Source organism: Herpailurus yagouaroundi, unplaced genomic scaffold (assembly GCF_014898765.1).
Source record: "Herpailurus yagouaroundi ecotype Mexico unplaced genomic scaffold, PumYag 28, whole genome shotgun sequence".
Taxonomy (NCBI): Eukaryota; Metazoa; Chordata; class Mammalia; order Carnivora; family Felidae; genus Herpailurus; species Herpailurus yagouaroundi.
Window position 1 is genome coordinate 104,923,644 of NW_024412376.1, and position 13,871 is coordinate 104,937,514.

General features: G+C 35.2%; 1 protein-coding gene across 4 annotated transcripts in view; it reads left to right on the plus strand.

The window, feature by feature from the left end:
• Positions 1-13,871, plus strand: part of CNOT6L (CCR4-NOT transcription complex subunit 6 like) — a 120,045-nt gene that overhangs the window by 39,689 nt on the left and 66,485 nt on the right. For all 4 annotated transcript variants that reach the window (XM_040480514.1, XM_040480522.1, XM_040480498.1 and 1 more), the window contains exons 2-4: positions 5,390-5,511; positions 8,527-8,713; positions 9,937-10,022. In XM_040480514.1, the coding sequence (XP_040336448.1) occupies positions 5,400-5,511; positions 8,527-8,713; positions 9,937-10,022 (385 nt within the window). In that variant the 5' untranslated portion in view covers positions 5,390-5,399. The remainder of the gene's footprint in view (positions 1-5,389; positions 5,512-8,526; positions 8,714-9,936; positions 10,023-13,871) is intronic.

Genomic DNA, 13,871 nt, shown 5'->3' on the forward strand with positions numbered 1-13,871 from the left:
GACTTTACCATCATAAAACATGGGTTTTGCTTTGTTTTGTTTAGTGTTTAGTTTAGAGTGAGAGAGGGTCATGAAAACTTTGAGGTTCTTTTTGAGTAGGCTCCACACCCAGTGTTGGGCTTGAACTTACAACCCTGAGATCAGAAGTCGGATGCTCCACCAACTGAGCCACTCAGGTGTCCCAAACTTTGGGGTTCTTTTTGAATGTTGCATTATTACCATATATGGACGTTAGCTAAATATGTCATTGCAGATAAATGCCACCAGAGAGGCACCTGTAGTGGGAAATGCTGATGAAATCATTATCTCAGGGTATGTTTTAAGCTCTTAAGTGTCATCAGTCTTTATCACTATGATCCTGCTGTATGCAGTGTGATTTGCTAAGGCACTTTTTTTTTTTTTTTTTAGCATCTGCTGGTGAGCCCATTCAGGGAAGGTATAAATTTTATATGGCAGTTATAATGATTAAGAGTTCTGTATAGTTAAATATTGATGAAGAAATAAAAACTTCAGAAATGCTGCAGCACAAGGGTTAGTTTGCTTTATTAAAAAAAGTTGAACTTAGGGGGCGCCTGGGTGGCGCAGTCGGTTAAGCGTCCGACTTCAGCCAGGTCACGATCTCGCGGTCCGTGAGTTCGAGCCCCGCGTCAGGCTCTGGGCTGATGGCTCAGAGCCTGGAGCCTGTTTCCGATTCTGTGTCTCCCTCTCTCTCTGCCCCTCCCCCGTTCATGCTCTGTCTCTCTCTGTCGCAAAAATAAATAAACGTTGGAAAAAAAAAAAAAAAGTTGAACTTAGATTTATTTTCTCAGAAAGCAAAATGGCCTTAATGCTTAAGACCAGATGGGAAGGATGGATATTAGGTAGATAGGTATTCAATAAATAACAAATAATGTGTTATTTGGGAATAACCTTTGGGAATAAATGTCAATATAATACAGATTTATCTGAGAATGTGTAAAATATAATAAATCATAGACATCTTGCTCTAAAAATTAAGTAGAAAGATCTAGTGTGGGCTTAATTTTGTCTTCCTCTAACTTTGGGAACCCTGCCAGCATCTGTATTTCTGCCAAAGATTACTTTGCAGACTACAGTTGAGATGACCAGTTAATATTTGTATGGAAATAAATGTATGTTTAATGATTTTTATTTTAGAGTTGAGTTAGAAGTCTCTGATTCATTATGAAACATTCCTTGGTGCTTGTAGCATTCTTTCTTTCTTAGACTGAGTTCTAAGTAATAGTAATTGTGCTGTACTATAAACTTGGATAAAATAACCTTAAATTTGGACAGGATGTGAGAGGGAAACTTTGGTTTAATACCACAAGAACTTACATCTTTATATGTACTATACAGGCTGCTCTTTTTTTAAGTTGTTCCAGATGACCACCTATTAACAGAAGTCCAGTTCTAGCTTTAAAAGTTTGCTCTGATTTGGCTCAGATTAGATTTTGTTCTGTTTGGGAGCAGGGAGCAGTTGTGTTATTTTATTAGCTTTAGATATAAAATTTGAGATTTGGGATTCTTTAGCAATAGTGTATTTGGATGTATTTCATAAATATTTTGTAATATGCTGTTCATGGAAACGACATGATATACAGGTATGTTACATTTTTTTGTTTTGGAAGCTCCATTTAAAATTTTTCTAGGGCAGGGGGCACCTGGGTGGCTCAGTCGGTTTAGCATCCAACTTTGGCTAAAGCCATGATCTCACAGCTCCTTAGTTTGAACCCTGCATTGGGCTCTGTGCTGACAGCTAACCCTGGAGCCTGCTTTGGATTCTGTCTCCCTCTCTCTCTGCCCTTCTCCTGCTCTCCCACTCTCTCTCAAAAATAAACAAACATTAAAAAAATAAAATACAAATTTCTAGGTCAAAGTAGCTCTAATGTTATATATAATATTGCTTGTAACTGAAAAAAATTGAAATACATTTTCTATGAAGTTCATATTTTATAAGTTTACGTAAGGTTTTTCCTGTGGAACAGAAGGGAAACTAATGAAAATCTTCACTATGTGGTAGTGATTAATCAGCTTTCAATGGTGGAGATTAAAACTAGTTTACTTTTAGGATAGTTCATGTAGGCACTAAGAAGTCAGACATAATTCGGTTCTTTGGCCAGGACTGATGGTAACTCTCAGAAATTTTGCATTAGGATCTGGGAAGGTCATGTAGGTGCTATGCTAAGATCTAATGGATGGAAAGTGGGTGGCAGGTTTAAAGAAGTTTATGTAGTTAGCATTTGGGGAGCTATGTGGAGTATTTTTTATAGTGTTGAAATAGGGTCAAAGACTGGAAAGTTAGACAGGTTGTGTTGCCAAAGGGGCTTTTATTGTACTCTGTTACAAGATAAGGATACCCAGTATAAATTAGGTTGATGTAATGGGAGGATCCTCTGGGAACTGATGTAAGATGTTGTAAAAATTAAAAGTCATGGAAAAACTAATTCAAAAGCTTCCTGTTTGATCAATTTGAAAAAGAATATAGGGAAAGGAATTAGCTGTTAGGCTTTCCAAAATAAAACATTTCTATTTTTTAGATAAAATGTATTCATCACTCAGTATTTAAGTCTTGGAATGACCTGTATATGAGACTGTTAGAAACCACACTATTGGTGTCACATTTAAAGAGTTAAATACATTTGAATTAGTATTTTATATTTTAATTTATTTTGAAATAGGTTTTTGAGGTATGTCTCCAATGTGCAAAGTTGGTGATGAGGAACTGAGAGGGAAAAAATAAAGCTGAATAAGAGGTTTTAATATTACCAATTTCCCAAATTTGAATTCTCTAAGTCTTTAGTAGCAATTTTGAAAACCTGATGTTTGAGACAGTAGTGATCACCAGAACTGAAGACTCTACTAAGTTGCTCGTTAATCAACCCAAAAGTAAAATGTTACCACTTTAATCAGACTATTGAAATCTATATTCATTTTTAATTAAGTGCTTGTATTTTCATTGGCTTCCTAATCAAATCTCGAAGAGATCTCTGACCCCTAGTATGGCAGTATTAATATTACTTTGGTTTTACGTGTAAACACTGGTAAACGTTTCATGGATTTGTTTTGCAGGAACAGATTTTATAAATTTTAGTGGATTTAGGAAGATGGAAACTTGTGAAAAATTAAAAAAAATCATTTTATATAGTAGCTGATTTCAAGATTAGAATTAGAGGGCCAAAAGAGATGGCAATTATTGACCTATATAGATTTTTTAAAATATTTAGGGAAATTGAACATGATTAATTAGCATTTCCTGGGAATAATTTTTAGAAAAGCATTGACTGAAAATTGGCTGTGAGATGGAAAAAGCAGGAGGAAGGTGGCAGATTTTAGTATTACAAAGCATATATTCATTCCACAAATACATATTAAGGGCCTACTATGTGGAAGGAACTATATAGCAATATAAAAATGATATGCCTCCACACAGAAATGACTGATAGTCCCCTTAAGGAACATACCATCCAGTGGGAGCCATTATTAAAAACCACATTAAGTTGACCTCTATGTTTTATGAAAACGAATTAGAATTTTGAAACATTTGTTTTGCATATTTTGCAGTCTTTATTTTTTACCCATCTGCAATGTAGTTCATAGATTTTGTAGCATGTTGTTTGTGTGTTTTGGCTTTCCTTAATCTTGTGTTTTTGCAGATTTTCATATTAGTATGCAGAAGTACTCACAGAGGTACACATTCCTCATGCACGGTAGAAATTCTGAAAATCTTATTATCTAAAAATTTTATTTTTTGAAGTATTTTACATAGGCCGAATGTGGTATAAATCAAGTTTTTTTCCCATGGAAAATTATCATATTCTTTGTGCTGTATGAAGATCCTGGGGATATGTATGGGAAATAAAAGGGTCAGTATGAACCAACTTGTATGATAAGATTAAAGCAGAAGGAAGGGCTTAACCTGGAAACTTGGAAGCAGACTACTGTTAAACAGATTAATAAATCTGGAAAACTTTCTCTTTACCCCTTTTAAAAGAGGAAAGTGACTATTTTACCTTCAGAAATATGAGTAGATTATGGTGTAGGAAATTTTGATTCTGTTCTTATAAACTAGCTTTGATTTTTTTGAAACATAGAACAGCACTAATTTTTCTTTATTCTCTGTATATAACAAATTTCAGACCATGTGAAAGTAAATTACATTGAATTATAAATTCTAAACTTTAGTTGGAAACACTCTCAGATCTAGACACTTGGTTTTGGGGTGTGTGTGTGTGTGTGTATGTGTATGAAATATGAACAAAGAGAACCAATATACTAATAACAAGGCAACTTACAGATAGCATGTAGGATTTTAATTAGGTTCAGGGCTTTGTCATTTGCTATTATTGCTATAACTAAACTGGATTTTATTTTCTGCCAGTTACCAAGCAGTAATTCTTGTGTTGGACTCCTTGAATGGGTTACTTTCAGTGCCATTTGTCATATGCTTCATACATTGCACACTTGAGGATTTTTATATCTAGTTTTTACCATTCGTGATCAGTCAGTGATTATTTTGGCAGTTACATGAAGAAGAGTATATAATAATACTAGTTTCAATTCGGTGGCATGGACACTTCTGAGAGTGAAAAGGAATGATGCTGCCTAAGAACAACAGGTTAAACCAAGACAGGCTCATACTAAGATATCATTCTGTGTGATGCTTTTGACTGCAAGTGATGAAAAACACAAGCTAAACTAGTTTAAACAGTAAGTAATATATATTGGTTTGTGTATGCAAAAAGCCCAATGTTCGGGAGTCCTACAGGTATGATTTGGTGAGGACTCTGGCTTTGTCTATTTTCTAGACTCTGACTTCTGTGGCTGGTTTCCCTTATAATCCTTGGATGGTTGCCAGTAGCAATCTGGGCTATATTCTATGATTAGCAGGATAGAGAAGCCTGAATAGAATGCGTCTTAAGCTTCATGGTTATTAGATACATCTGAGCTAATCTCTGTGACAAGAGGAATGTCATGTGCTGATTGTCTTAAATACAAGATAATTGAATATCACCAAGGCAAGGAGGACAGGATTACTGTGATATTGTTAGACTAGTCAAAATCCATTCAGAAAACTGGTGTAGTAGGGTCTGTCTGTTTGGGAAAGCAAGACTGCTAAAGCAAGAACGGGTGGAAGTTCGGGAAGCAACTACAAAGTTCAATGTGAAATGCAATGTCTTTGCTTATTCGCATTTTCCCTTATGCATCTGTTACTGAGTTCCTGCAAGAGCCTAACATACTGCAGACATGTTTTCTTCTAGTGAGAATTTCTAGCATGAAATGACTTAGCCTGGCAAGGGGAAAGTAAAAGAAAATTTACATCCCATTTTTCTTTTTTTCTGTGAGACTGTGGTAATTGTTGATTATCCTTTTTTTTTTTTTTTTTAAACAGACTAATAGGGATGCCAAAGGAAAAATATGATCCTCCAGATCCTCGCAGAATTTATACCATCATGTCAGCAGAGGAGGTAGCCAATGGGAAAAAATCTCACTGGGCAGAATTAGAAATCTCGGGTGAGTGGAATCTGAAGCGTTTAATCCAGGATATAATAGCAATAATGAGCAAGAATTGAGTATTGTATTTATTCCTATGTTGTACATTTGTAATTAGATGAACTAATTGAGAAAATAAAAGATTCTGAGTACTGGTGTTTAATTTACCTGTGACTAAATATCTTTTTCCTGTTCTTTCTTTTGAAATAATACCTTGAGCCAGAGTTGGCATCTGAAATTGAGGACATTGGGAGTTTAGTTTCTGAGTAACCAGGTTCTTTGATATAATAGATTTAATTTTGGCTATTGCAGAGTAATTATTTTTGGAAATTGAAATCTTTGCCATTTTCCTATCATCTTAGTGTTGGCATAGTAGGAAGCTTAGAAGCTGTTGATTCCAAAAAATAACTATATTACATGACCTTTCATGTTTAGGATTTGTTTAGATAGAATATGATTCCTAAAAACTTACAGTCCTAGTGTACTAGTGAGAAAAAAATCAGACAAACTCAAGCTGAAAAACTCAAACTGCAAAATACCTAACCTAGTAATCCTCAAAAGTGTCAAGGTCATAAAAAACAAGGAAAGACTGAGAAACTGTCACAGACCATAAGAGACTAGGGAGACATGATGACTAAATGCAAAATGGTATCTTGAATTGGATCTTATAAAAAGATGGAAAAAGTGGTGAAATCCAATATAAAACCTGTACGTTAGTAATGTACCAATAATGTACAAAAGTAATGTACTAATATTAGTTTCCTGGTTTTGACAAATGTATCATGATAATATAAGAAACTAACAGGGGAACTGGATGAGAGGTATACAGGAACTCTATATTATCTTGGTAGCTTTTCTATAAATCTAAAATTATTATAAAGTTAAAAGTGTATTAAAAATAGAATATAATTACTGTTTTTTGTTTATTAATTGGTATAATACAGATAATGTAGAATGTGATACACCTGTGTCTCCCTCCCCCCCCCCCCCCACAGGCTTTCATTGGGAAGCATTAAACCCACATTATAGTGTTAATAGCAAGAATTACCCATATATTTAGCTTAAATGTAATCTGGTGGGTAAATGTTGGTAATCAGAAGAGTGAATATCAGCAGATCCTATTGGGCTAACCCAGGGTTTCTCAGTTAGGCACTGCTAACACTTAGGGCCAGACAGTTCTTTGTGGTTGGGGGCTGTTGTGTGCACTGTAGGTGATTTAGCAGCATTCCTGGTCTTTACCTACTAGATGCCAGTAGCACTCCTCTTTTTTTTTTTTTTTTTAAAGGACATTAATTTTAACTTCATTGTAGACATGATAATTGGAATTTTGAAATTTTTTAATGTTTATTTTTGAGAGAGACAGTGTGAGTGGGGGAGAGGCAGAGAGAGAGCTGTCAGTACAAATTCCCACATGGGGCTTGAACTCACAAACGGTGATATTATGACCTGAGCTGAAGTCAGATGCTTAACTGACTGAGCCACCTAGGCGCCTCATGATATTGGAATTTTGATAATGAAGATAGTTCTCCAGCAGTTTGGATCCTCCAGATAGTTAGCCACATATATGTTTAAATATAAGTTAATATTAACATGTTAATATATTAAGTATATATTAAGTTTAAATACATATGAATATTAACATGAGATATTACCATTTTGTAAATAATTCCATTAAAACACACATGGGATAAAAGGTCACTGTAATACATATCAGTGGACATCTTAGGGACTAATTTACATAAATTATAATTTTTTAAGCTGAAGTGTAGTTAACACACATGATACATTAGTTTCAGTTATACAGCATAGTGTTTAGCAGTATTCCCGGCCTCTACCCACTAGATGCCACTAGCACTCCTCTGGTTTTGACAACGAAGAATGTCTCCAGAGTCCCAAAGTCCCTTGGGGAATAAAATCAAAATTGCCCCTGGTTGAGAACCACCTGATTAAATCCCAGGTAAGACTTAAATAAGTTTCTTTTACCACAGCCTCTCTTCACTTGAACACTTTCTTTCCTATTAAAATACAAAATCCTAGCTGGCACCTGAGCCTGATAATAGATAGCATGAAGGAACCTGTGACAGAACCCTGGACAGAGCTGAGCTTGAGTTGACCACTTGATAGCTATGTGAAAAGTAGCATTGACCATTTGACATTTTGTGGCCTCTATACACCTTCCACTGCTCTTTTAATCAAGATCTGTTGTTTCGAATGTGATATGTAATTAAATTCTATTTTACTTCTGTAAAGTTTATAAAATAATCTTCATATAAATTAAGATAATATCCCACTTTACAGCAGCTGCGGTTAGGTGATTTGCCCAGATCTATATAGCTAGTAAGCGGTAAAAATCAGGATTCTGAGATAGGTTTCCTGAATCTTTTCTAGTCCATGTGCTACAATAGCTGTCAGATGCTGACTGACTGATAAAGCTTAATGTGTGACCATTTCACTTGAGTATGTTGCACTTAATGCAAAATCTTAAACCAGAGTTGTTGATTGTAGCATTGAAAGCTGGGAACGATATCTCTTTTATGGGTAAAATGGTTTTCCTAATGGTCAATCTGATATTGGTTCTAAATCATCGTAATTACTCTTGGTAATTTAAAGTTTGTAGAAGAATCCAGGCCCAAAATATGGACAAAACTTGCACTATTATTTTTTGTGGAGTATGTAAGAAATACTTTCGTTAGGACTGTGCCTTAAAATAAAATTCAAGACTGTTCTGTCACAAAAGCTTAAGTCAGCCTGATGTTTTCCTTGAGAACTCACCATCACCCTGACTCCAGGGGTCTCCTTATTATGCCACATCTCATTTAATACATGGGGAGTTCATGAGAAATAATGGTTGTTAGGCAAAAGTGACATGAAATTAAAGAACAGGTAGGTTTGGAAGCAGTCAAATGGCATTAATAGAAAACTAACCTCAAAGATGCAGTATCTGTATATTGCAGTCTCTTCTACCACTTTGTAGTCCTTGGAGGTTAGTCTTCATCCTGGGCCTAGAATTTAATGCTTCAATATTTTGCCTTTTAGGTAGAGTGCGGAGCTTAAGTACGTCACTTTGGTCACTGACACACTTGACAGCACTGCACCTAAATGACAATTACCTTAGTCGCATTCCACCTGATATTGCCAAGCTTCATAATCTGGTTTACCTGGATCTGTCATCCAATAAACTCAGAAGTTTACCAGCAGAACTAGGAAACATGGTGTCTCTCAGGTAAGGAAATATTACTGATATGACTCACTTTATAGAATTCTAAATTTACCAAATAAGAAAATTATGAGATATTATTCCTCTTACAGTAGGATTTTGGTATGCATTTGAAGATCAAATGATAAAAATTGTCTAAACAGGGCTCGAGGTGGCATCCGTTGAACATTTCCTTTCTTTCAATTTGAAGCTTTCTAAGTAGAAGTGTGCTTGTCTTACCAATTTCTTTTAACAGCCTTGAGGTGGGTTGGGATTAAAATATTAGGTCTCGCTTTAGGCTCAAGCATGTGATAAGATAATCACAAATAATTGAGAAAATACTCTGATCTTGTAAGTAAACTTCTGGGAACATACCTGTTTTATAAGGTGAAGTATACTTAAATGTCACAAGTCCTTAAGGAAACCTTAGAACTTGATAGTAAATGGATTTATTTCTTGTCCTTTAGGGTTCTTTAAGAATTTTTTCATAGGAAAAAATTTTGTAGGTCCCTTAAGACCTTGTATAAATGTTTTCAGTGTAGGCAGGTATTGCTTTTCTATGTTTATTTGCTAAGTGGTAATTTTTTTTTCTGGCTAAGTAGTGATATTTAAAATTGCTGTCATGTGTTTAAAATTAAACATTTATATTGTTTTAGAATCTTATTCCTTATTCTCTTAAAATACTTTTTAGTCATCTAATAATATGGCTGTTTATTTTTTCTGTAATCTGGCCAAAATTTCAAAATTATAAGCTTGGATCTTACCTATATTATCCTATTATCTGTATTATGCTTTATTTTCTGTGGTTATGTCCTATGTCAGTGATTGTTCATCATAGTATCTTAATGTGATTACAGTGTAATCAGTTATAAGAATTGATAAAGGTGATTGGTTGTTACATTTTTCTGTGGAGTATACTGGATTCAAGGATACTGGTTGTCTTTGGATACAAAGAATATCTGTCACTTTGATTTGGGTAGGCATTTGAGTGAGAGAGAGAAAAGGGAATGGAGTTAGCCTGCGAATGATATGTAGTTCTTGCAGCTTTAGTAATCTGTGCTGGAGAATGAATAAATTATAGAAACATTGTTAACAGTTGTGGTAGTTACACATTTTGTACATTTTTTGGATTGAATGTGTCTTGCAAGTAAATATAACTCATGGTATGTTAGGGAAGGCTAAGAAAGTAATTGTAGATATTAATAAAGTTTGATATATTAAACTTTTTTCTTTTCTTTTTTTTTGAACAGGGAATTGCTTTTAAATAACAATCTGTTACGGGTTTTGCCTTATGAACTTGGTCGGCTCTTCCAGCTACAAACTCTAGGTTTGAAAGGTGAGTGATGTTAGAAGATGACAGCGTTAACACTCACTGAGTATTGAGGTGTTGTGAGCCTTTTAAAGACAATTTTGGTTACAATATAGGTAAGGTTTTGCATAATTTTGAGAATGTAATTATACTTTCTCTTGAAAGTAAAGTGGTTCTTCAGTATCAAATTGAGCTTCAGCATTTCATCATACTGCCATCATTTTAACAAATTTGTATGGGAAAAATTTTAAATATATTTTATATTTTTCTGTAAAATTCTTACATTTCTTAGAGGAGGTATTTTAAATTGACACTGTAGTTCCGCCTGCCACCCCACCTATAAAACAATGACTTAATAGGGTAAACCCCAGGCAGAATATTCCATATCAGGTTTTGATAGAGTAGATAAAATTGCAGTGACATATTGTTTGTTATAAGAGAGAAAACAACAGTAAAGATGAACTATACCTAATGAGAATGATTGTTTTGAATAAAGTATATCAATCCAAGATAGATGTTCCTTTGACAATCTCATCTCAGGCAGTTTGGGATGAAAGTCATTCTCAATTCATATTAATACTGAAATTTGTTATAATAATCTCTTATGGCATAGCATAGGAGGAAGGGTTTATTTTGATTTTAGAGGACTAAATACAGATGTACTATATTGGTTAAATATTTTACTCTGTGCTCATTAGGAATGGACATTAATCAAAGCCTTATAAAGCAAACACTTCCTTATTTTATTTTCCTTCTTCAAAGACAATTTGAATCTCTGAGAACATGTTCTGTTTGCATTTGCTTATGTCATATAATGGAGTATTAAGAAAGAAGCTTGAATATGAATTGAAAGAATCCTGATATTATTGGTTGACATGACAGAAATAGTATTAGATTTCCTTGTGTAGTTAATCTTTTGTAAATTAGACAGTTATATGAATGGTATGTCTTGTGTTTTTACTCTCTCTGTAGGACTTTTTTTTTTTTGATAATTTTTATCCTATATGAAGAACCAGGGGATACTTATATCTAAAATATTTTCTTGAAGATTAACCCCAAGGCATTTCATATTTAACTGTTGGGACATTTCACCTTAATCTCTGTATGCTGAATCTTATTCTTATACGTTAGACTTGAAACAGCCATCCAGCTAGAATTGGAATGAGTGCAGGTCTGTTCTTCTCTATTAAAAAATATTATGAGGGCACTTGGGTGGCTAGTTGGTTAAGCATCCAACTCTTGATTTCGGCTCAGGACACGATCTCATGGTTTAAGATCTCATGGTTTAAGATTAACAGCATGGAGCCTGCTTGGGATCCTGTTCCTCCCTCTCTTTTTGTTCCTCTCCCATTTGTGCTTGTGTGCTCTCTTGGTCTCTCTCTCTCTCAAAATAAATAAACATTTAAAAAAAATTACAGAATGACTGTCATTTTTTATAATCTTATTAGACTCATGAAGTATGAAATTCACACTTTTGTACTGACCGTAGTAAGTTTTTTGTCTCTAAGAATAACCATTGCTGCTTTTAACATCAATTAGAACAGCCATTTTGGGGGCACCTGGTGGCTCAGTCGGTTAAGTTGTCTGACTTTGGCTCAGGTCATTGATCTCATGGTTCATGGGTTCGAGCCCTGCATCAGGTTCTGTGTTGATAGCTCAGAGCCTGGAGTCTGCTTCGGATTCTTCCTCCTTTCCTTTCCTTTCCATTCCGTTCCGTTCCGTTCCGTTCTTTTTTCTGCCCCCCTCCCCCCCCCCCCCGCTCATGCCCTCTCAAAAATAAACAAACATTAAAAAAACTAAAACAAAACAAAAAAAACCCCAAAACAGCCATTCTCCTCCTGCTAATATTGATGGAGAGCACATCAGTGACAAATGAATAATTTACTGTTGAACTCAGTGGATTTACCCTTTGTACAATGTTATGTTCCTGAAAACGCAAATACTCCCTATCTTACTGTTTCCTAACCCTAACCCTAACCCCATTCCATATTATCTCATGTAGAGACCTATTCCCATAAAATTTATACTAAGCATCAACTGAATGAATCATTCTGAATATCTGTTATCCCCTTTGTCCTTCATCCATTTTACTAGTTAAAATCTTAGTCTTCCAAACTACTGTTTTTGGCTGGCCTTTGATCCTAGTGTCCTTTTGTTTACTGATTCGCATTTGTTAAAGTCTCTTCTTAGACCTCTAGTCCTTCAAATTGGGTACCAGCTCTGCCTCGTGAACGATCACTTAGCTTTGTTCATTCCTATGAATACGTTTCTTTTTATTAAACTTCAGTTTGTTCTAAGGTAAATACCTATCTGCATTCCTTTTCTCTTTGAAAATCTATTATTCTGGTAGAGTACCACTTTCTCTTCAGGTGATCCAATACAGAAAAGCCAAGGACGTTTATTATGCTAAGGAAAATAGAAATAAGTCAGTCAAAGAAAGACAGATACCACTTGATTTCACTCTTATCTGGGATTTGGCAAACTTAACAGATGATCATAGGGGAAGAGAAGGAAAAATAAGATAAAAACAGAGAGAGGCAAACCATAAGAGGCTCTTAAATGCAGAGAACAAGGGCACCTGGGTGACTCAGTCGGTTGAGCATCTGATTTCGGCTCAGGTCATGATCTCCTGGTTTGTGCGTTCGAGCCCCACGTCCAGCTCTGTGCTGACAGCTCAGGGCCTGGAACCTGCTTCAGATTCTGTGTCTCTTTCTCTGTCTGCCCCTCCTCCACTCGCACTCTGTCTCTCTCAAAAGTAAAGAAACATAAAAAAAAAAAAAATTTAAATGCAGAGAACCAAGTGAGGGTTGATGGGGGTGGGGTAAACAGGTGATGAGCATTAAGGAGGGGACTTGTCCAGATGAGCACTGAGTGTTACATGTAAGTGATGAATCACTAAATCCTACTCCTGAAGTCAAGACTACATTGTATGTTAACTAACTTGAGAATAAAAAAAGAAAAGAAACCCAGAGCCATTTCTGCTATCTTTCCAAAGTTTGAGATGGTAGAAACAGGATTGGTTTGGAAACAGGAATAAAATGTCCCAAATGAATGGTAGCTTTACATTCTTAGGAAGGTAAGACTTGAAATTTCCTAATCTGTTTTAGTACTCATAAAATGGCACTGTGTTTCCAGAAAAGGGAAGGGAGTGGAATGGAGCATTTATTTCACTTAGGGTAATACCCTCTAGGCCCATCCATGTTTTCACAAATGGCGAGATTTCATTCTTTTTTATGGCTGAATACTGTATGTATATGCCACATCTTCTTTATCCATTTACCTGTCAGTTCTCAACAGAGGTTATTTCCAGATCTTGGCTGTTGTAAGTAATGCTGCAGTGAACATAGGGTTGCACATATCTTTAAGGTCAGTTGATTTTTTTTTAGTAGACAACGTTGCATTAGTTTAAGGTGTACAACATATTAATTCAACTCTATATATTAAGTTGTGCTCACCTCAGTGTAGCTAGCATCTGTTACCATGTAACACTATTACAATACCATTGACTGTATTCCCTGTGATGAACTTTTCATTCTCCTGACTTACCCGTTCTATGACTAGGAGCCTTTCCTCTTCACTCATTTTGTCCATTGGCAGTTATCTGGCAGCTATCACTTTGGTCTCTATATTTATAGGTCTGATTCTGCTTTTTGTTTATTCATTTGTTTTCTTTTTTATTCTGTATATAAGTGAAATCATGTGGTATTTGTATTTCTGACTTACCTAGGATAATACTTTCTATGCCTGTCACGTCACAAATGGCAAGATCTCTTATTTTTAATGGTTTAGTAATATTCTGTTTTATATATATATATATATATACACACATACACACACACACACACACACACACACACACACACACACACACACACA